We start from the raw sequence: 23,559 nt of genomic DNA, 5'->3' as shown, positions 1-23,559 counted from the left end.
TCTTCGTGCGGCCGCCAGTGCGAATGAAAACGTCGCTAGAACCTGTGCAAAACCACAAAGCTCTTTGTACCCGTACGTCGCGCGTGCGCATTGCGGTGCATACGCATGCGCAGATTAGCCGTTTTTACACTGATCGCTGCGCTGCGAACAACGGCAGCTAGCGATCAACTCGGAATGACCCCCTCTATCACTTTTATTTCAACATAGATCACTTTGATTTTTGGTTTAAAGTTTTTATAAGCACGAGATAAAAAAAATTGTGTTGTGAAAATAATGAATGCAGCTGCGTCCCTGTATCCGGCAGCCGGAACGGCTTATTCTAACTGCGGCTGCTGTCAGTAAGATTCCTCTCCGGCAGCATCTCTCCCTGATTCTTACTTAAGGACAAGGTGTCTATATTTAACGTCTATTATTCTTCCCAGTCTCTTAATTACCACTTTATCTGTTTTCTACCGCAAAACCCATTAACCATGCGGAGGGTGTATAAGGAGCAGCTGTCTATACCAGCATTAAGCCTGCTGTATGGGTCCCGCGGGAACGGGGTGAGCAATATCATTCCATCAGATGTAATGTACTGCAAAGCCCAGCGGCGGGATGTGCTGCAGACTACTGCACAAGAGATGTGCTGCAGATTGTGTTAAGATGAATCATTTTCTATAAGACCCATTCAAGGGAAACTGATGAACTAACATTTCCTGGGGGCATATTTATTATCAGGAACCTGGTGCCGATATTTATAGTTCTTAGCTCCGCTTATTGCAGAAATAAGTAATTAGAAGTATCACCAAGAGGTATAAAACAACACAAGCAGAGACAGAGGCTCCGAGAGCCAACCGCCCCCGCGATGTGTAAAAGTAAAGTGATCACGGGTTCCGTATGTAATAACGGCAGTTGGAATGCCGGCAGTCACATGACCGCGACACTGAAGACCCCGACACCGGATGGGGTAAGTATTTTAACCCTGCCTCCTCCACTACCCTAACTCTCCAAGGGTGGCGGCTTCGGTTAACCTTCGGGGGGTGTTGGCTATGGCTAACCACCTCCCTAGTGCCTAACCCTAAGCCCTCCCCCCCCCCCAGGGTCCTATCCTGTACCCCAATACTTACCTTCGGGATGTCGGCTGTCGGGGTTCCGGCGATGGTCACATGACAGCCAGCAACCCGACTGTTGGCATGCCAAAAGCAACCTGTCTGAGGGACAGGTGTGCAGTTTTCTAGGCAAGTACAGTCATGACCAGTGATGTCACGGCAAGTTTTACATGAAATAACTGGCAAGCTTTGCTTTGCTATTTGACCTTTTTATCCTCTACCGGTATCTTTGCAGGCCCTGTGTAACTGCTGTGCTATGCCACTGGCTATGAAAAGTGAGAGAACAATACTTCACAGTTACTGTAACTATTTTCAAACAGTGGCTGCCGGAAATTAGGAAGAGACTGAGCAATGTACATTAACATTATGCTGTTTCTGTGTATGATCAGCTGTTTTAATGGAAACTTTGCAATCCTTTCTACCTACCGGGTTTTTGAACATGGTTCCAACCCGGGTCAGACCCCGTTTACACTGTATCCATGTGCAGTCATTCTTTTCTGCCGGTGCATTGAGATGACATCATCACCAAGTACCAGTGATCTTGCTCTTGATAAGCTTGTAACAGGACCCGGGTCACCGGTTTACAGTGCACCCTTACCTGGGTCTGGTCGGAATCCTGGGGTAACTGTACCAGGGTTATTTTTTGGGGGGACCCTTTTCCTCTGAGCCGCAACCTGGGTTGGCCCTGCAATGACCTGCAATGAGCTGGGCTACTGCTGCAGTGGAAAAGGGGCATAGTTTGGTGTAATGATGCCAATTGCAAACTTTAGTAGTTTTCAGACAAATATCTTTATACACTTTTCATATAATAGTAATAAGGCAACACAGACAAATATATCGTGCTCCTACAGCATATCCAGTTATCTGCTGCTTATGTATCATGCCTGCTTCCTATTAGCTGATGTGTATGATGTAGTGTTTTTGGTACTGATGGGTTAATTATGTGTATAAAAGTGACTGCCTTTATGTCTCATGCTCACAGAAACGGCGCTGTGATAGAATCTCTCAAGCCGCGGCCTCCTATGGGCTCATTAGAAGAGTAAAACTCCTTTAACTTGCCATTTAAAAGAAGCCTTTTATAAAGAGCGGCAATGAGGTCCCCAGAGAGATCCGATGAACGGTCTGAAAATAGAATTAATGGCAATGTGCTAGATTTGAAACACGTTCTACCTGTAGCATATAACATTATATTCCTTATCGCTGCATAAAGAGTGGATGCATGTTCGTGGAGTTTTAACTTCCACCCCTTGGCCATGATTTTTTTTTTGTGGGCTACCCTATAAGATACGTCTGCCTGCCATTTACAATGCATCACCATTGTGCTATGGAAAATGTGACAGTTAGTGAACTCACCCTGTGCACCTGCTGGGTCATCTGGAACATGTGACCTGCTGGGTGGTCTGTGAAACTGTGACAGTTATTTGCAGCGACCAACTAAGCAGGGATTTTTCAAAATTCCACTCCTTATGTCAGCGGAGCTGATAGTGAAGGGGTAAACACGCCCATATGTCTCTGGCCACGCCCACACATGCACTGGCCATGCCCACACAGCACTGGTCTAGGCCAGGGGCGTAAGTTCATAGCAGATGCCCGGAGGTGAAATAGATGATGGTGCCCCCCCCCCTTCCCCAACGCAGCCACATATACACACACATATATACAAATACACATCCAGCAGCCATATATAAAAACACCCATACACACACACACACACACACACATATACATACACAGCCACATACACACACACATATATACACATACACACGCAGCCGCATACACCCCAATCCCATATATACACACATACACACACAGCCACATATATACATATGCACCAACACATATACATTTACACACACACACACACACACACACACACACACACACACACACACACACACACACACACACCACTCTCCCCTGACAGTGCCCTCTTCTGACCAGTTTCTCCCCACATTGCAGCAGCTCCTGGACAGTGGAGGGGAAGGGAGTTAGTTGGTTCCGTAGAAGGTAGCCGGACAGCCGCGGTGTCAGAGGGAGCCTGGGTGTCTGCGGGAGGGAGGCGGCCAGCCGCGGTGTTGGGAGCCTGGGTGTCTGTGGGAGGGAGCCGGCCAGCCGCGGTGTCAGCGGGAGCCTGGGTGTCTGCGGGAGGGAGGTGGGCAGCTGCGGTGTCGGGGCGGGAGCCTTGGGTGTATTGTGGGAGGGAGCCGGCCGCCCACGGTGTTGGGAGCCGGGCTGCTGCAGTGTCATGGGGCGAGAGCCTGGCAGCATGGGAGTCAGCGGGAGGAATCCCGGCAACACGCAGTGTCTGGGGGCGGGACTCGGGAGCTGAGGCGTCAGTCAGGATGGGCACACTGACAGCCAACCTCACATCCCCTTTGCTCATACATTGTAAGCTGGTGATGCACAGTGACTGAAGTGCACCAGAGGCAGTGGAGTAGGTGCCCCCTTCACCGCTGGAGCCCGCGGCAATCGACTCCATTGCCTCCGGTACTTCCGCCACTGGTCTAGGCCCACATTCATGACAGAATGAAGATGACCGGCCACCAGTTGGCCACGTGGTCGGCTATATATCATAAGTATTATGATTGTATTTCCATTTTCCTTGCAAATTTATGCCTTTTTTAAAATTTTAAGTAATTAGGGAGATATTGGGGCTGGTAATGTACGGGATGTACACGCCCACACAGCACTGGCCACTCCCACACTGGAATGGTCACACCTCCTCCGCTTCTCACACTAGCCCCTTGAACCCTTTCAGCCCCAGCCCCATTTGGCCCTTACTCCGGCCCTGCCATAATTTCCTAGGATGTTGCAATGCGTCTGGAGGATTGTCTTTGTTTTGAAGCAGCTTAGTGGTATTGTGTAATTGATCTAATTGCTTCTATTTTAGGTCTTGTCCGAACTTTTGGGGTATTATTAATTGCTTGCCATAGTAATATGGGTAGCTTGTATTCTCTAACACGTTCAGTGTCAGATATTTGGCTGGAAATGTGAAAGAATCAGTCCAGTGTCATCTTCAGCGTCCGCGGTGACTTATTGTGATGATGTGGGGCTGTTTGTCTTTGTGGCAGCTGCTCTCAGCGGAACATGCTTCTTACTGTGCGCTGGTTTGTAGACGGTTTGGGAATGTTTCCCGCATCTCTCACTGTACAAAGGTGGTCATTCCGAGATTATCGCTCGCTAGCGGTTTTTAGCAGCCGTGCAAACGCTAAGCCGCCTCCCACTGGGAGTGTATTTTAGCTTAGCAGAAGTGCGAACGAAAGGATCGCAAAGCGGCTACAAAGTTTTTTTTGTGCAGTTTTAGAGTAGCTCAAAACCTAGTCAGCGCTTGCGATCACTTCAGACTGTTCACTTCCTGTTTTGACGTCACAAACACGCCCTGCGTTCGCCCAGCCACGCCTGCGTTTTTCCTGGCACGCCTGCGTTTTTCATGGCACGCCTGCGTTTTTTCGAACACTCCCTGAAAATGGTCAGTTGATACCCAGAAACTCCCACTTCCTGTCAATCACTCTGCGGCCACCAGTGCGACTGAAAAGCTTCGCTAGACCCTGTGTGAAACTACATTGTTCGTTCTAATAGTACGTCGCGCGTACGCATTGCGCCGCATACGCATGCGCAGAAGTGCCGTTTTTTTTTGCCTCATCGCTGCACAGCGAACAACGGCAGCTAGCGATCAACTCGGAATGACCACCTTAGGCTGATAGGGCAGCACGGATGGTGTAATGGTTAGCATTACTGCCTCACAGCACTGAGGTTGTGGGTTCGATTCCCACCATGGCCCTAACTGTGTGGAGTTTGTATATTCTCCCTGTACTTGTGTGGGTTTCCTCCGGGTACTCCACTCTCCTCCTACAACCCAAAAAATATACTAGTGTGAATGTGTGGCATGTACATGTGCCAGGGGGATCCAGTTACCATACCGGGGGTTGGGATGCCGACAATGGATCACAATGCCCTGCCGGTGTCCTGACTGCTGGCATCCTGAAGGTAAGTATGCCACAAAGTTCCGGCTACGAACCTGTTTACATGGTATCACAATATATGGGGAAAATATGAAGAAACCAGGGGGTAAATGTACTAAAGCTTCTAAAACACAGAATTGGTGATAATGTCCATAGCAACCAATCAGAGTCTATCATTTCTCTATTGCCTTTTGGAAAATGACAGAAAGCATCTGATTGGTTGCTATTGGCAACATCATCAATTCTCTGTTTTAGAAGCTTTATATATTCCACCCACACAAGGTACCAGATGAGGCAGCCAGGTTGGGCGCACTTGGGAAGGTTACACTGATCATAATTATAACAAGGGGGCAGATATGGGGAGGGGGGGTGAAATATTACAAATAAAGTGAAACAAGACAGCCTTCTGCAGAAGAAGCTGCCAGTCCCATGGTGTCGCACCACAGCCTTTGCTGCCAGATGCGGCTGGTGCCACGATCGTCCTTGCGCATCTTGCACCTGCCCATCTGATACCCCCCTCGGTGAGCCGGCGGCTGATGCGGGCTGGTGGAGTGGTCCTGGAGCAGGAAAGCGGCCAGGCAGGGCCGGTTCTGATACAGAAAATAAACACTAAAAAGACAGTCAAAAGGTCATCAGGGTCAAAAGGTCGTCAGGGTCAAAAGGTCGTCAGGGTCAAAAGGTCGACACACCCAAAAATTGGATGTTGTTTTGTGTTTTTAAACATTTTTTTACCCCAATTTTTGAAATGCGTCTTCGCTCGCCACACTTTGGGCGCGGTGGCTCGTTCTGCTCAACTTCGCTCGCTGCAAAGTTACTTATGGTGATAGTTTGTGACATGGATAGTCAATTTTCCCCTCGCAGGCTCACCTCGCTTGCCACAAGGTTACTAAAGGTGATAGTTTCTGACATGGATAGTAAATGCAGCAAAAGTTGTAAAAATGTAAAAAAAACCTAAAAAAACAAACATGTATCGACCTTTTGACCCCGTCGACCTTTTGACTGTCGAATTTTGACCCTGTCGACCTTATGCATGTCAACCATTAGTGGTCGACCGATTGACTGTACCCTTTTTAGTGTAGATCTATAGATCAAATACCGACAGGGCCCGGGGGGTGGGCGAAAAGATGGTAGCCCCTCGTCAGCAGATCAGCATTTCAGGTGGCATGATGGCAGCCACGGCCCATTCCCTGCACTCTCCAATCCGGGGGTCGCAGCTCACCATGTCTATTCATGAAGCAGTGAAAAGTGTGGAGAAGTGAGCCTGTGGAGAAGTCGTACATGGCAACCAATCAGCTGCTCCGTATAGTTGTATAGTATGCAAATTTTAAATGTTACTTCAATGCTGATTGGTTGCCATGGGCAACTTCTCCACTGGCTTACTTCTCCACACTTTTCACTGCTTCATGAATAGACCCCCTGGAGAGGTAGGTCTATGGTACCCACGTTTGGGGATACCCATAGCAGCCCCTTACCTTATAGCTATAACTGCAGCCAACGCTGCCTTCACAAACCCTGGTGTTAAGAGGGTTAACTCCCCCCTGCGTTGCTTAGCAACGCCTTGCCGAGGAGAGGAGTATTAGGACCCAGGAAAGCCCGTGCATGAGGACAGCGCGCGGGAAGCCAGGAGAGACGGGATTGGACAGCCGGAGGCGGGAAACAGAGAGAGGAGTAGACCGGTGAGTTCTGGCGCTGAGGAGAGCGGAGAGCCTGGGTGGTGGTGTGGCTGCGCGGGAGGAGGGCTGCCGGCCGCCACACCTAGAGGTGGAGAAGCCGCTGCGGAGAGCGCACCAGTGTGGCAGCCGTCCCGCTTCGAGCCGCCAGCCGCCGCGGAGGGAAGCAAGAGCCGCCAGACGCGGCAAGGGGGAGCAGAGAGCGGTCACCCGTCAGCCGCCGCCAGAGGTTCCGGAGGAGAGCGGGGAGCGGACCTGGTGTCCGAGGCAGGTGTACGAGAGCCGCGACGGGTGCAGACAGGAAGCACCATCGCGCAGAAAAGAAAGGGGACTGCTGCAACCGAAAAGGAAAGTGACCATTCTCAGCGCACTGCAGGTACACTCACTCATCTCCCTCAACCCTTACCACACTCTCCTGCCCCTACTGTGTCCTATCAATATAGAGGGAAGCAGTCACCAGCTGTATCCAATATAGGGGAAAACAAGGGGGACGCCCCTAACCCCAGATATGCCGGTCAAAGACTCCTCCAGTTAGCAGCATCTCACCGCTGCCCCAGGTTGTGACTTCACTGAGCTGCATTATCAAGTATAGGTTGAAACTGATTTACCTCTTCTGTGGATACAATTACGGTTAGCACCGTTGACCCTTGCGGTTGTGTTGTATTACAAACGGTTAGTTCTGCACACCTTCCTCCAGATACTTACCTTACGTCCACTGACGTCTTCCCAGGAGTTCACTGTTAGAGTGCAAGTGGTCTGTTAAAGAGTCACCGACCGCAAACGGCCCCTGAGGCGCAGGAACTGAACATTAGTGCCCGGCGTGCAACGCCGATTTGTGGACAGTTCAGGAAGCGATTCCACGTTACTGCCAGGACACTCCTTACCCTAAGATAACCTTACCTTTCAAATTATTGTTCGTGCATGTGATATATTTGATTGTTTGGTCCAGTCATAGTTATACTTTTGAGATACCTAAACTGTGAACACTGTTATAGACAGGGAAAGATATAGGGTATTGTGATGATGTTCAACCTAGGCAATTGTTCCAAATGAGAGTTGAATTATAGCGGTGACTAATATTTTCAGTGCAATAAATGGTTGTCACCGCCTCCATGTGTAGTGGTCCTTGAGTACATTGTGTTTGGGTTGTCCTTCCGGGGTCCTCCTGGTCCTTCTTCCGCAGCCTCACAGGTGACGAAAAGAATAGTCGCTGGCCTCGACATCGCAGAAGAGTGTATACGGCCAACCACAGTGGCAAACGCAGGATTTAGTGAGGGGGGTTTCCGTGGGTGGGTGGGTGGGTGGGTGTGTATGTATATGCGCAGGTATGTGTAATAAATATATATATATAGATATATATACACACACACACACACACACACACACAAACATACATACATACATACATATATATGTATGTAGGCAGGACGGCACTCATTGAGACTGGTAAACCATAGAAAATCAGCACAGGACGCTGAAGCTGTTTGTCAACGTTTCAGAGTTAGACTCCTTTAAAAGAGTCTAACTCTGAAACGTTGACATACAGCTACAGCGTTCTGTGCTGATTTTCTATGGTTTACCAGTCTCAATGAGTGCCATCCTGCTTCCGTACATTTTATCTGATTCTGACGTGTCATTCATCATTTGCAGATATATATATATATATATATATATATATATATATATTTGTGTGGTCGTCTGGCACTCTGGATGATAAAAAGCAAAGATGCCAGGGTGGCCTCCTGAAATTAATATATCTGGTAATATTCCTTGGGTCCTGTGATAGGACCTCTATTGAAGAAAAATAGGTGGCACTCCAAGGATTTAAATAAAGTCAAATTGTATTAAAAAAAAATAATTTCATGGATCAAAAAACGACGTTTCAAGGCTCTACAGCCTTTCCATCAGGTTATGCATTATAGGTGAGGTGAAAAAAAACAGAGGTATTTTGTTTATTGATCTCACCTATAATGCATAACCAGATGAAAAGGCCGTAGAGCCTTGAAACGTTGTTTTTTGCACCATGAAATTTTTATTTTTTGAATACAGTTTGACTTTATTTAAGTCCCTGGAGTGCCGCCTATTTTTCTTCAATAGAGGTCCTATCACAGGACCCAAGGAGGATTACCGTTTTTTTTATATATCTCACATTTAAAATAAATATATATATATATATATATATATATATATTCACAAACTCACACATGTAAACACACATACATACACTTACACATGTAAACACACATACATACATACATACATACATACATACTGTACATACAAGCACACACACAAACCCACATACATACATACATACATACATGCATTCATATCATACAAAAACACACTTAACAATGATTTCAAACTTATATACAGAGGGGCGGCCACGGCAGCGTGAGGCAGAGTGAGGACGGAGGGAGCTGCTGTGGCTGAGCATGCGCAGCCAGCAGCTCCCCCGGCACCCGGGACATTCTCTAAGCAGAGAGCTGCATAGCTCTCTGCTCTTGCTACAGCTCCGTCCGCGATCGCGGTCGCGGCTTTTGCTTTTGTTGAGACGGAGACAGCTGTGTCTCCGTCTCAAAACATTTTTTGGGGTAATCAGGGGGGGTTTCCAGGTACTCGGAAACCCCCCCTGTGTGCGCCACTGAACCACGAAAACAACAGAGCTTCAGGTACGAACCCACTTTATAGCGATATTACAGGTCACTGCCTGAGGAAGCAGCCTTCGGGGGAGATGTCCGTCGCCTGAGCGCCTGTTCCTCTGTATCCAGAGGTGAGCTTGACTGTCGGGGTCTTGCAACTCACGGCTATCCAGGCGCACATCTCGGGAGGTCGGCAGCGTGTTGAGCTGGGGCCTGTACTATAGCAGCAGAAGCTGCTGGTTGTGAGGTGTGGCACCGCCGCACCGGGGAAGGGAGCTCTGTGAGCATGCGACCATCTCCTGCCCCGCCAAATGTGCGATCTAAATGAGCAAGTCATGCTTGGCACAAACAGTGGAAGTCACAGTTTCGGTGCCTACAGGATGGCTCGTCATACCGCTGCCGCTGTGCACCGGAATGCAGGACACCGCTCCCCCCTCCTGTCCCCGGGCCAGGTCAGCACTCAGCAGCCTGGAGGATTGTGAGTGGGGGAGTCTCGCATCACCCAAAATTACCTACCAAATACCATAATTTACACTCACATCTAAAACATATCAAATGGTATAATTAATAAAGTAACATGAGGGCTTACCCGCCACTGGTAAATATGATCGCTCGATAGCTAGTTTTAGCAGCCGTGCAAACGCTATGCCGCCGCCCACTGGGAGTGTATTTTAGCTTAGCAGAAGTGCGAACGGTTGTATCGCAGAGCGCCTGCAAAAAAAATTTGTGTAGTTTCAGAGTAGCTCAAAACCAGCATTTGCCCAGCCACGCCTGCGTTTTTCCTGGCACGCCTGCGTTTTTCCGAACACTCCCTGAAAACGGTCAGTTGACACCCAGAAACGCCCACTTCATGTCAATCACTCTGCGGCAAGCAGTGCGACTGAAATGCATCGCTAGACCCTGTGCAAAACGACATCGTTCATTGTGCCCGTACATCGCGCGTGCGCAATGCGCCACATACGCATGCGCAGAACTGCTGTTTTTTAGCCTGATCGCTGCACTGCGAACAAATTCAGCTAGCGATCAACTCGGAATGACCCCCTATGTACTAAGCCTTGGAAAGAGGTAAAGTGGAGAGAGACAAAGTACCAGCCAACCAGCTCCTAACTGTCATTTTTTAAACACAGTGTGTGACATGACAGTTAGGAGCTGATTGCCTGGTACTTTATCTCATTCCACTTTATCTCTCTCCAAGGCTTAGGGGGTCATTCCGAGTTGATCGCTCGCTAGCAACTTTTTGCAGCGCTGCGATCAGATAGTCACCGCCTATGGGGGAGTGTATTTTCACTTTGCAAGTAGTGCAATCACTTTTGCAGCCGACGGCACAAAAAAGTTTGTTGCAGTTTCTGAGTGGCTCTAGAATTGCTCAGCCGCTGCGATCACTTCAGTCTTTTTGGTCCCGGAACTGACGTCAGACACCCCCTCTGCAAACGCTTGGACACGCCTGCGTTTTTCCAAACACTCCCAGAAAACGTTCAGTTGACACCCATAAATGCCCTCTTTCTGTCAATCCCCTTGCGATCGGCTGTGCGAATGGATTCTTCGTTAAATCCATCGCCCAGCACCGGTCCTCTGTGTACCTGTACAACACGCCTGCGCATTGCGGCTCATACGCATGCGCAGTTTTGCCGAGTGTTAACCTGATCGCAGCGCTGCAAAAAGTTGCTGGCGAGCGTTCAACTTGGAATGACCCCCTTAGTACATTGGATTGCAAAATTGAGATAATGCAGTCCGTCCGATTATCGAACGACTGCGCATGCACAGCGTTTGCATTGCACGTGCACACCCGCAATTTGTGATTATTTCTGCGAACGCATTGTGCTTCAATGCAATTGCACTTTGATTGACAGGTAGCCAGCGTTTAGAGGAAACATGGTGTTTTGTGGGTGTGTTTGTAAAGACGCAAGCGTGGCAAATACTGTATACTGGGGGTCATTCAGACCTGATCGCTCACCAGAGCCGGATTAACGGCGGGGCGGAAGGGGCGGTCGTCCAAGGGCCCCCACACACTGTCCTCACAGCTGAAAAAATGCATCGGAGTAGGAGTACAGCATTTACCTGTCTCCTCTCCGTCCTCCTCGGCAGCTGAGACGTTCCATTACAGCTGCGACCGCCGAGGAGCTTCACTCACTGCAGTGTGAAGTCTCGCGAGATTTGACATTATCTCGCGAGACTTGACACTGCTGTGAGTGAAGCTCCTCGGCGGCCGCAGCAGTAAAGGAACAGCTCAGCTGCCGAGGAGGATGGAGAGGGGACAGGTAAATGCTGTACTCCTACTCCGATGCATTTTTTCAGCTGTGAGGACAGTGTGTCGGGGCCCCACAAATTTGTTGCCCAGGGGGCCCCACAGACCTTAGTCCGGCCCGGTCGCCCACTAGCTATTTTTTGCTCTGCTGCGATCAGACAGTCGCCGCCTATAGGGGAGTGTATTTTCGCTTTGCAAGTGTGCGATCGCATGTGCAGCCGAGTGGTACAAAAAAGTTTTGTGCAGTTTCTGAGTAGCCCAGGACTTACTCAACTGCTGCGATCACTTCAGCCTGTCCGGGACCGTTATTGACGTCAGACACCTACCCTGCAAACGCCTGGACACGCCTGCGTTTTTCCAAACACTCCCAGAAAACGGTCGGTTGCCGCCCACAAACGCCCTCTTCCTGTCAGTCTCCTTGCGATCGGCTGTGCGAATGGATTGTTTTGAAAATCCATCGCTCGGCAACGATCTGCTTTGCACCCGTACAACGCACCTGCGCATTGCGGTGCATACGCATGTGCAGTTCGGACCTGACCGCATCGCTGCAAAAAACGCTAGCGAGCGATCAGGTCTGAATTAGGCCCATTCACTGGCCAGGAGCTGCGGAGTGTACAAATGGTTAATAGCCCAGTACAACAGATATCACGGGAGTCCAGTAACCGAGGTACAGCTGCTTCCCTCTAGTGGCCACTAGTAGTATAACAAGAGACATTTCATGTGATACTGTAGCTTCACGGATGACCATCTATGTATTTTTTTCAGTACATTGTTTCTGTACCGTCAGGCACGGATAGAAAGGGGGGCGATGGGGGAGGTCGCCCCCCCTAACACACTGCAGCTTTCAGTGTGATGAGATGAGATACAGTGTCTCAGCAATCCCGCTCCCTCCTCCCAGCTTGTGTACTCCCTGCTGAGCAGAGGCTGCAGAGCTCTCACACGCAGCGTCTCTCCTCCTTCCCAATCACTCCTTTGGCTAATAGGGCAGGCAATAAAGATAAGTTTGTTGACTGTGGAGTGGGATTCTCACCCCAGTGTCTCCACACAGATGATCAAAGCAGATCCGTCCGGGAACTGGCTGCTTGTTGGAGGCGGGGATAAAGTTACTTGACAGTCAGGCTAGTCGACAAATGAAAAACACTATAGTGTTGGGTGGGCTGAACATGTCTGTGTACAGTGTACAATGTACACAGGAAGTGGAAGCAGGAAGGAGCTGTGCGTTCCATTTCTACTTTGATTCAACTTACCTTGGCTGCAGTGTGAGACCAGCCTGATGCTGCTGCCAGAGGGACAAGGGCCAGCCTGCTGCTGTGGCCAGAGGACAAGGATCAACCTACTGCCTGCCAGCCAGAGACCTACCAGCAATCTGCAACTTAGTGTAAGTAAGTGCAGGTATGCTTCAGAGGTATAAAGGTGTGGGTATATTGCAGAGGTGTAGGTATGCAGGAACATAGCAGTGGTATACAGGTGTGTGGGTACATAGCAGGGGTATACAGGTGTGCGGGTACATAGCAGGGGTATACAGGTGTGTGGGTATATACTGTAATGTGCGGGAATATAGCAGGGGTATACAGTAGTGTGGGTATATAGCAGGGGTATACAGGTGTGCAGGAACATAGCAGGGGTATACAGGTGTGTGGGTATATACTGTAATGTGCGGGAATATAGCAGGGGTATACAGTAGTGTGGGTATATAGCAGGGGTATACAGGTGTGCAGGAACATAGAAGGGGTATATATAGGTGTGTGGGTATATAGCAGGGGTATACAGGTGTGTGGGTATATAGCAGGGGTATTCAGATGTGCAGGTATATAGCAGCGGTATACAGGTGTGCGGGAACATAGCAGGGATATACAGGTGTGCGGGTATATAGCAGGGGTATACAGGTGTGTGGGTAGAGAGAGAAGAGATTTGTTTTTTCCCCATAGACCCATTTATGTGAAATGCCAGTGGGTCTGCTAAAAAAACAGATTCTCCTCTTACAAGACCCATGGGCAGTTTTTATGTTGCCTGCATTCAATTGGGGTATCTGATTTCAGGACATTACTTACTGTATTTCACTACTGTTCATTTCTTACTTTACTGAAAAACCTATACTACTCGTACAAGCACGTCAGATATATTAAAAAATTATTTAAAATGCCAGTGAGTGTGACCTTTATTTTCCACCACATTTAGTTCTCATAATTAGTGGCATTAACATAGAAATACATGACTGTTAATGAATTTTTTTAGGCACTAAAATAAAAAATAGATTTTGACCTATTGTTTATAGGGTCACCAGACCATATTGCTGCTGCTAGCAATGCTAGAATAAAACATTGATTCCCGTGCACACTTTAGTAGCAATAAAAATCAAACCCATTGTCTTGCTGTGTACATGTCTGTAATAGGCGGGTGTCTCTATCCGCTTATACCCAGCCAGGTTGATCTCTTTTGTGTTGTGATCTCCAAACAGCAGCAGCACAGATGGTGTAATGGTAGCATTACTACTTTTGGCTCACTGACACTTAGCTAAGGCGGTGGATTTTACTGGGGGGGCTCCAGTCCTGGAGCCCATAGAGAAAATCTGCCACTGTTTGGGACCCAAGTCTCTAAACACAGATTGCATTTATGTTTTATATACACCTTATACACACAGTGGGTTATTCAGAGATGGACGCAGATCGCTGCATACGCAGCAAGATCTGCATTCATCTCTTCACATGCTGGGGACCGCCCAGCACAGGGCAACGTCGTTAAGCATGTGTAACACCGTCTCATGATGCGTCTGCAATTAAGGTTGACCCCTGCCAGCGCAGTCAGGATGGGAGAGGGAAGGAGTCGGGAATGGAAAGGGGAGGAGTCATTATTGGAGAGGGGAGGAGTCATGACTGGAGATGGGAGGAGTCACAATCAAACAGTACACCGCCCCCCCTAAAGGAAAAGTCTAGATCCGTCCCTGTGTACCGTATTATGTTCATTCTATCTGTTGAGCTCCTTGAGTCCTATTGCAGAAAGAGCACTATATAAATAAAAATTATTATTATTTTTATTACTAAAAGTTTCCACCGATCCTAAAAGTTCCCTCATGCAAAAGCTGCAACATAACTTTCACAGTAAAATAGCTTCATAAATAGGCTCCCAAGTCCTCTTGTCCTTTCTCTAGCAACTGCCATTGTTTGCTTGCTTGTGTGAGAAAGGCATTGAATGGGAGCAGTATTTGGAAGGCATGCTGTTCCTTGTAGTGCTAATGGGAGATCCTGGGGGTGGACAAATTACATGGCCCTAACCAGGTAGGTTCAGGTATGGTTACAGGTAATTTTTAGTTTGCTGGGGGGGGGCACCCCTCTCTGTCTGCTGTTTGTCTGTGACCCCTCCCCCTTTCTAGCACCTGTTATATAATTATCTCCAGGAATGACCGAGCAACTGCCATTGTTTGTTAGCTAGTCACTATTGTTAGCGCCGGTGTCCCAACGCGCCGCATTACTGGGAAGAAGATACACTCAATAAACTACAGCTCCCAGCAGCCCTTAACACCGGAATGCTCATGCGCTAAGGGCTGCTGGGAGCTGTAGTTTATTTAGTGCATCTACTTCCCTGTAATGCGGCGCGTTGGGACACCAGTGCTAACAATAGTGACTGGCTGGCAGAACTGACTGACTCGCTGAATCAATGTAAAAGGTGAGAGTGCTGTGCAGTGTCAGTGACACTGCACACCCACTGCACTGCACAGCACTGTCACCTTTTACATTGATTCAGTGTCCAGACATTACCCTCCGCGATATCACCCACTCTATCTGTTACATTAGACCTCTCGGGGCTTCCAGGCCAGTAGTCCAGGTACTGTGTTGCGGTGTCAGGGCCTCCGGGGATCTGGGCGCGGCTGTGGCGGGGAGGTACTTCTGTGACATCATGCGCAGAGGAGGCTCCGGGGCTCAGAGACTATGCGTCGCAGGGACGGCTATGAAAGCCTTCCGCTGCGCCGCTTTCATACACATCTATGCCGGTGGCCGCAGCAGCTTTTGTTCCACCTGCGCTGCGGCTAGGGAGTGGGGATTGTTGATGCCGGAGGGGGCAGGTGTACTGGCAGCAGGACATAGGATGCTGCAGTAAAAGGATTTTTATTTTTCCCTATGTACAGCACAGAGACTTGCTGCAGATGCAGTGGCATACCCCCCAGCTGTACCTTTTTGGCAGGTACAGAACCTTTTTTATGATCTGTACCGATTTTTGGCTCTCCAAACTTCCATTGAAAGTATAGGAAAAGGGGTGTGGCCACGCCACTGTACCCGTGACCACGCCCCCTTTCCGAATTTGTAGCGATTTTTATGTGTAAATTGTTGGAGGGTATGTAGCCGCAGATGCATTGGGCCTATTTTGGGGTGTGGACCTGGAGCTGCAGCTCCATCAGCCCCATTGTTAATCCTACTCTGGGAACACAAAGCAGCCAAAGGGCAGAGCCTCCCATTGGATGTAACCTGTGTGGGAGGGCGTTTCTCGCCCAATCAGCTGTGGACTGGGTGTGATAGACCTGCCGCTAACCCAATGAGAGCTCCTAGCCACGCCCAGCGTTATCCACACAGTCGCAGAGTGACAGATCTGGGCTATTATATAGGAGATAATATGCGGCTATCAACAATGCCAAACATTGCTGCGGCACATAACAGAGGACAGAGCTGCCCCCATCGACTGCAATCTCTTGAATGTTCATTTGGGTCACAAAATCCTCCCCTCTGCTGTTCAGAGGCGCAGTTACCCCTAACTCTCCAGACTTTCTGTACCATTTTGTTTGCCGTATTGTGTGGAGACGGGGCTCATCCGGTCACATCCTGCAGACAAACAAGAACAAAAAAAATAATAATAATTTTTTGTAATATAATAAATTGGTAACCTGGATTAAATGCCAAAAACATATCTGTGTACATAAAGCTATTTGTCTGGCACTGGAGCGGATGAAATACAAGACCTTGGCACGTGCGAGCATTACATAACCCCCAGACTGGAGACGTCAGTGTATCAGATGTTCCCGCTGCATACGCACCCGGTCAGATAATCCTCTTAGTGCATTGGCCAGTTTCCCTTTGCCAATATACCGGTCCTCGATGATTTGTTGAAAATCCTCATTGTGATTCCATCGTATCTGACAGCGAACAGCACATTCTGCAAACCGGTAGCCTGTGCCACGTGACGTATCTGTGTTCACATTATTAAGTGCCAGACGTAGTCCCACATTCAGTAATGGTGTACACAAGGACAGGTAATACACCATGACATGCAGACTCATTTACAGGTGCAAAGTGGTATAAGAGGGAGAGAATACGCTGAGACAATTCAGACCAATCCTTTAGCAAAATTTAGCAAAATTAGGGATTTAACTTAGCTAGCGTTCTCCTGGATTCAGGTCTTCACGTCCTAACACGACACCCTCCAACAACCCAGATTCCCTGGCCTCCTTTTGCACCCTTGACCTCCTTACCCAAAATCTAATAGCTACATAAGTGGAATAAGGTGCAATCAGGGAGATTTCTTCACTCTTCAGGGAGTCAGGGAGATTGCTGCTAGTTTAGGGAGCTGGCAAGTGTGCTTATAGTACTCTGTAAACACTTCAAAACACATGCCACAGGCATACTTGCCTACTCTCCCGGAATGGCCGGGAGGCTCCCGAAAATCGGGTGGCGCTCCCGGCCCCCCGAAAGAAAAGGCAAGTCTCCCGGACGAGTGCCCACCACCCGCAACCCACCCGCATCACCTGCATAACCCCCGGCGGCGCAGTTCAAAGTGCGCGGTCCGGGAGTCAGATGACGCGATTTGCGTCATCCTGGCCCCGCCCCCTGCCTTGCAATGTCAATATTAACGGCATTGCTAGACAGGGGGTGGGGCCACGATGACGTGATCGTGCAGCCATGCCCCCCACCCCGCTCCTAAGCGTCATCAAGACGCATCTCCACACCCCCGCTGCTCCGACCTGGCTGCCTCCTCCCGGAGGGGGCAGCCAGATTGTCGGTAAGTATGGCCACAGGGTGCTCACGATACACCTGGCTGGGAAAGAGCTAGTGAATCTCACGGTTATGGTGCCCATACACTTGTGAGATTATCGGTACTAGCCTTCGATTTCGACCACATCTGTCAGAGAAATCGGGGGATTGTATGCACATTTAAGGTACCTTTCGACGCGATGCGCGGGCACGCCGGTCGAATCTCGCGTCTCAAGATATTGGCCCTCATTCCGAGTCGTTCGCTCGGTAATTTTCTTCGCATCGCAGCGTTTTTCTGCTTAGTACACATGCGCAATGTTCGCACTGCGACTGCGCCAAGTAATTTTGCTATGAAGATAGTTTTTTTACTCACGGCTTTTTCTTCGCTCCGGCGATCGTAGTGTGATTGACAGGAAATGGGTGTTACTGGGCGGAAACACGGCGTTTTATGGGCGTGTGGATAAAAACGCTACCGTTTCCGGAAAAAACGCGGGAGTGGCTGGAGAAACGGAGGAGTGTCTGGGCGAACGCTGGGTGTGTTTATGACGTCAAACCAGGAACGACAAGCAGTGAACTGATCGCAGATGCCGAGTAAGTCTGGAGCTACTCTGAAACTGCTAAGTAGTTTGTAATCGCAATATTGCGAATACATCGTTCGCAATTTTAAGAAGCTAAGATTCACTCCCAGTAGGCGGCGGCTTAGCGTGTGTAACTCTGCTAAAATCGCCTTGCGAGCGAACAACTCGGAATGAGGGCCATTATGTGCTGCACTTAATATTTATCGAATCGGGGCGTGATCGCATGCTGTTTTTTTACCACTTTCAATTTATCTCATCGCGATGTGCGATATGTGAAGACAAGAGACGACTTCCTGGCCACTCCTCTTCCCCTCACTGCGCACATGACTGGAGAGGAGGCTGGAAGCACGCTGCAGAGCTCCGCACTTATAAACCGCACAAGGTAGGCTATACCACTGGCCACCAATGATTATTCCCCTTTGCCAACACTGGTCACCCTCTATGCTGCTCTACCCACATTTATATAGGCCCCTCCCCAAAATGCTGCGCCACTGCAAGCCCCAGCCAGCCGCGCCCTAAACGCCATTATACTGTATACTGTGCCACTGACCACCAATGCTTATTGTTCTTATTTAACACCACTGGCCACCGTTTCTGCTGCTCTACCCAGGATTATACAGGCCCCCCTGCCCAAAATGCTGCACTTCTGCAAGCCCTAGCCAGCCGCACCCTAAACGCCATTATACTGCACCACTGCAACCCACATCCCACCGTTATGCTGCTGCATCCTGTACACCAATGTATTCTCACTACATATTTCAGAAAACCAGAATAGTTTACTTTTTTCATGTTTATTAATTTTCCTGTTTTTGCATTCTGTAGATGTCCTATAAGAACCGTGAGTTCCTCTCTGGCTTCATCAGCCTGTACCGTGAGGAGAAGTGTCTGTGGCTGACGTCCTCACCGGACTACAGCAATAAGCAGAAGAGGGAGGCTGCTTACACACGGATGGTGGACTACTCCAAGCTCACCTTCTCTGCTGCCTCGGTGGCCTGGGTCTGTAAGAAGATCGCCAATCTACGGACAGTCTTTGTGAAGGAAAATCGCAAAGTGGAGGAGTCCAAGAGGTCAGGGGCCGGCGCAGACAACGTGTATGTGCCGCAGTTGTGGTACTTTAAGGATCTCAACTTCCTCCTCGAGAAAAGGTCTGCTAAGGAGTCCATGGTGGTGATGGCCGAGTTCGAGGAGGGAAGTCTGGACGTGGATGAGGCCGAAGGGGTAAGTTGCCTTTTTTTCCCCTTGCAGTGCCGCGTATAGTTGCATCAGGTGGTCCCAGGGAGGAAATTGGCGCAGAAAAAAAAATTAGTTAGACTATCCACTAAATATGTTTCTCTTTACCCTACAGACACCTGAAGAAGACCTCAGCCGGACCCCTGCCCTCATCAACATCTCCCCTGAGGAAGCTACCTCTCCGCCGCGACCTACTGGGAAGAGGAAGCCGCGGAAAACAAAATTTGTAGAGGACCCTCTCCTAGCGGAGGCACGTTCCCAACTGCTGCGTAAACCTGACGAGTTTGATGACTTTGCTGCGTATGTCAGCAAAACAATGCGGAAGGTTTCTGCGCAGCAGCAGGTCGAGTGCCAGCGCCTGGCGTCGCAGGTGTTGTATGAAACACTATCAGGGCATCTGACACTGGAGTGGAGAGTCCACGGCCCTGAACCTAAAGCACCTGCTACTCAATTCCCATTGTCATTTTGTTCACCACCACCCACCTACCCTACATCTACTACTCCCCATCCAAGCTATCATTCCGGGTATCCGCAACCACAGGCCCAATCCAACTACCCTTCCTCCACTTTCCATCCTCCTCAAACCCCTCCTCAGCAAATCATCCACCCTTCCCGTTTTCGCCAACCCCATCCACGCACCCTTCCCCCACTTTCCAATCTCCTCCTCAAACCTGCTACCCTTCCCAAGCCAGCCACACATCCACCGTCTCCTCTGCAATTATGACCTCCTTGATGTCACAGGGGGGACAAGTGGACGAGGAGGAGGAGACAAGTCTCTTTCAAATGTAGGGTGATTCTCAATTACTGGTGTCCTTGTTATACATACCAACAGATGTGGTGCAGTCTGATACTACGGTGAGTGTCAACGCTTTCAGGCGGACAATGCACACATGCTGCTAGGGACTGGTTGATGGTGCCGGGGACCCAGCTTCCTGCCCCTAGCTGCATGTGTGCATTGAGCCCCTGGCTGCGGTGCCACTCAACTCCGCAGTATCAGAATGCACCACATCTGTTGGTATATATAACATTCCTGCTGCCCTGGTATATACGGTGATAGATCTGTTGCACTATGATAGACTGCGTTTTAGTGGCGCCGCTTTCAGGTGGACAATGAACACATGCAGCTTGGATCCGGTTGATGGTGCCGGGGAGCCTGAAGACGGTCCTACCTGCATGTGCGCATTATGCCCCTGAAAGCGCTGCCACTCTAAAAACAATGTATATCATATGCACAGTATATTATACAGCACTTATATATTGCAACAGATGTGCTGCATTTTGATACTACGGCGTTGGGTGGCACCGCAGGCAGGGGCACAATGCACACATGCAACTTGGTGCAGGTTGATGGAACCGGGGACCCATCAACCTGCACCAAGTTGCATGTGTGCATTGTGCCCCTGCCTGCGGTGCCACTCAACGTTGCAGTATCAAAATGCACCACATCTGTTGCAATATATATATATATAGCATTTTTTTTTTTTCATTTTATACATGTAATGATGCACATGTGGTGCATCATGAAAACTTAATATTTGCTGACATCTAGCCATGTCGGCCACATATGTCTTGAAATAAAAAGAACATATTTATTCAAAGCAATTTCATGTGCTTCATCATGAAAACTTTATACTGTTTGCAAAAGTTCAGCCATGTTGGCCACATATTTAAAATAAAGTTATAGGCTTTTTTATACTTTTCTCAAATGGGAATGCTGACCTTGATATATATAGCAACAGATGTGGTGCATTGTGATACTACACCGTTGAGTGGCACCGCAGGCAGGGGCACAATGCACACATGCAACTTGGTGCAGGTTGATGGAACCGGGGACCCATCTTCCTACCCCAAGTTACATGTGTGCATTGTGCCCCTGCCTGCGGTGCCACTCAACGGTGTAGTATCCCAATGCACCACATCTGTTGCTATATATAGCATTTCTTTTTCATCCACTAGGGGTCACTGGAGTACTCTTGGGATATGGACGGCCTCCATAGGAACAGGGCACTGAATATTTAAATTTAGAACACTCCACCCCTCCATATCCCAGAGTACCTCAGTGTTTTTTCTGTGCTCAAGTAGCAACAAGGTCTGTGGCTTATTCCACAATTATTTTGAATATTTTTTTATTTTTTAAGTTAATATTTTTTCTTTTTCATACACATCCCTTTCCCCCTTCCAAAAGGCAGGGTCAGGGATAGTGCAAGCTGCTACTAGCAGCTGTGGCGTGTCGGTCCTCACTAAATGAGCACCCTCACAGCCATACAGACATCCTGCAGACAGGCTAGCCGGCGCTTACAGAGAAGCCCCGTCGGAGCCTCACCACAGGAGCAGGAGTCAAGGTATGTTGGTCGGTGCGGTCAGCTCACGCTGCCACCCCGCTGTGTGGGGACAAGGTTTTCTTTAACGCTGATGGCGCTGGGATCCCTCTACAGTCCGCCCGCCCGCCGCCGCTGCTCAGAGCGCTTCAGGACGCGCTCCCCGCTGTCTGTTTCCAGCGCGTACCACTACCCGGCTCCCGCTGGCGACCCCACACGCTGCCCGCTGCCCGCCCCGCATACTGCATCCGCAACGGAGCATACAGGGGGGGGGGGGGGGCATTACAGGCTGCAAGCAGAGGGTACAATCAGCGGCACGAGGGGGGATAAACTGCAGCAACAGCAGTATGCTAGGCTGCAGGGATGATTACACAGGATTTTCATACAGAGTTATATATCAGTTTATAAGCTTGTGACCTGTACTGTGACTATGATTTTAAGCATGGCAGCCATTTTAACCATGCTTCCTGTGTCTTCCTGTTGTGATTCCAGAACGTTCCAGTACTACATCTCTACTCCACCGGAGGCGCAGGGGTGTTAGTGGGAATTTGGGATCACATTTCATAGTACTGGCCACGTGTACTGCACTTGGCCAGATATATATATATAGAGACACCTTAGTACTATTTTACTGAGTCGTGCAAGTGTCTGTTTTTTGTGTATTGTATTGTCTTTCTCCATAATGAGTAAGGCACCAGCAAAAATTAAAAAGCATCACTGCAAAGTCTGTAGCAGTGTGTTACCGGATGGATCTACCACATGTACAGTATGTTTTGTGGATTCGGTTCCGAATACAATTTCTGCTCCGGTTTTAAAGCCCATTTCCTCCCCGGACCCTCCATGGGAAATGCTAGCCAATGTACTGGCTGGGTTGCAATCAGAATTGACCGCCGCTCGACAAGAGCGGGAAGCGGCAAGATCTGAGTCTAGGGTGAGACCGCCAGAACTACCGGAGGCGTCTCAGCCTTGCGAAAGGTCCAAATCCATTTTGGGTAGACGGGATAAATTTCATATGTCTTATGATTTACCAGTTTCTGCTATGTTGCATTCTGACGATTCCATGCCAGACCTCACTGCGCAAGATGAGGGTGAGGAGGGCGAAGTGGAGTCAGATAGTGAGTATTTTAACAGCTCAGGCATTGATAATCTCATCAGAGCGGTGCGTCAGTCTCTGAAGTTTACAGAAACTTAGGAGCCTCTGACAAATTATCAGGTCGTATTTACTAAACGACAGAGAACTCCAATGTGTTTTCCTGTTTCAGAGTCTCTTAATAAGATGTTAGTAGAAACACGACAGACTCCAGATAAACAGTTTTCTATACCTCGCAGATTTAAGTCTAGTTACCCGTTTCCAGACCCTGTGACATGTACATGGGAGAATCCACCAATAGTTGATTTGTCAGTGTCGAAGCTTACAAAGAAATTAACCATACCAGTGCCAGCTGCTACTACGCTTAAAGACCCTTCAGATCGCAAAATAGAAACTATGCTAAAGTCCATGTATGTAGCAGCAGGAGTGCTGCTGAGACCTGGCTTGGTTGGTATCTGGGTCACTAAGGCGCTCATAGTATGGATAACAGAACTCAAGTCTGCACTACATGACGATCACCTTATACTTCTTGCTGATCAAATGTGTGAGGCTGCGGAGTATCTCTGTACAGCTTCTACTGACGTCTGTCAGCTCACTTCTCGCCTTTCATCGTCGCTAGTTACGGCACGACGAGCACTCTGGCTGCGTTCTTGGCAAGCGGAGGCAGAGGTCAAAAGAGGTATAGAGGCGTTACCTTACGGTGGCAAGAAGTTGATTGGTCCTGAATTGGACACATTGATTTCTGAGGCCACGGGAGGAAAGTCGGTTTTCTTACC

At 49.0% G+C, this 23,559-nt stretch overlaps 1 protein-coding gene across 1 annotated transcript in view; it reads left to right on the top strand.

The window, feature by feature from the left end:
- The window catches only part of LOC134989974 (uncharacterized), a 36,410-nt gene extending 15,773 nt beyond the window's left edge, over nucleotides 1–20,637 (top strand). The window contains exons 2-3 of the mRNA XM_063950641.1: nucleotides 18,968–19,363; nucleotides 19,491–20,637. Coding sequence (XP_063806711.1) covers nucleotides 18,968–19,363; nucleotides 19,491–20,099 — 1,005 coding nt within the window. The 3' untranslated portion in view covers nucleotides 20,100–20,637. The remainder of the gene's footprint in view (nucleotides 1–18,967; nucleotides 19,364–19,490) is intronic.
- Nucleotides 20,638–23,559: the final 2,922 nt, after the last annotated feature.

Source organism: Pseudophryne corroboree, chromosome 2, assembly GCF_028390025.1.
Source record: "Pseudophryne corroboree isolate aPseCor3 chromosome 2, aPseCor3.hap2, whole genome shotgun sequence".
NCBI lineage: Eukaryota > Metazoa > Chordata > Amphibia > Anura > Myobatrachidae > Pseudophryne > Pseudophryne corroboree.
This window is presented reverse-complemented; position numbering and strand designations above follow the sequence as displayed.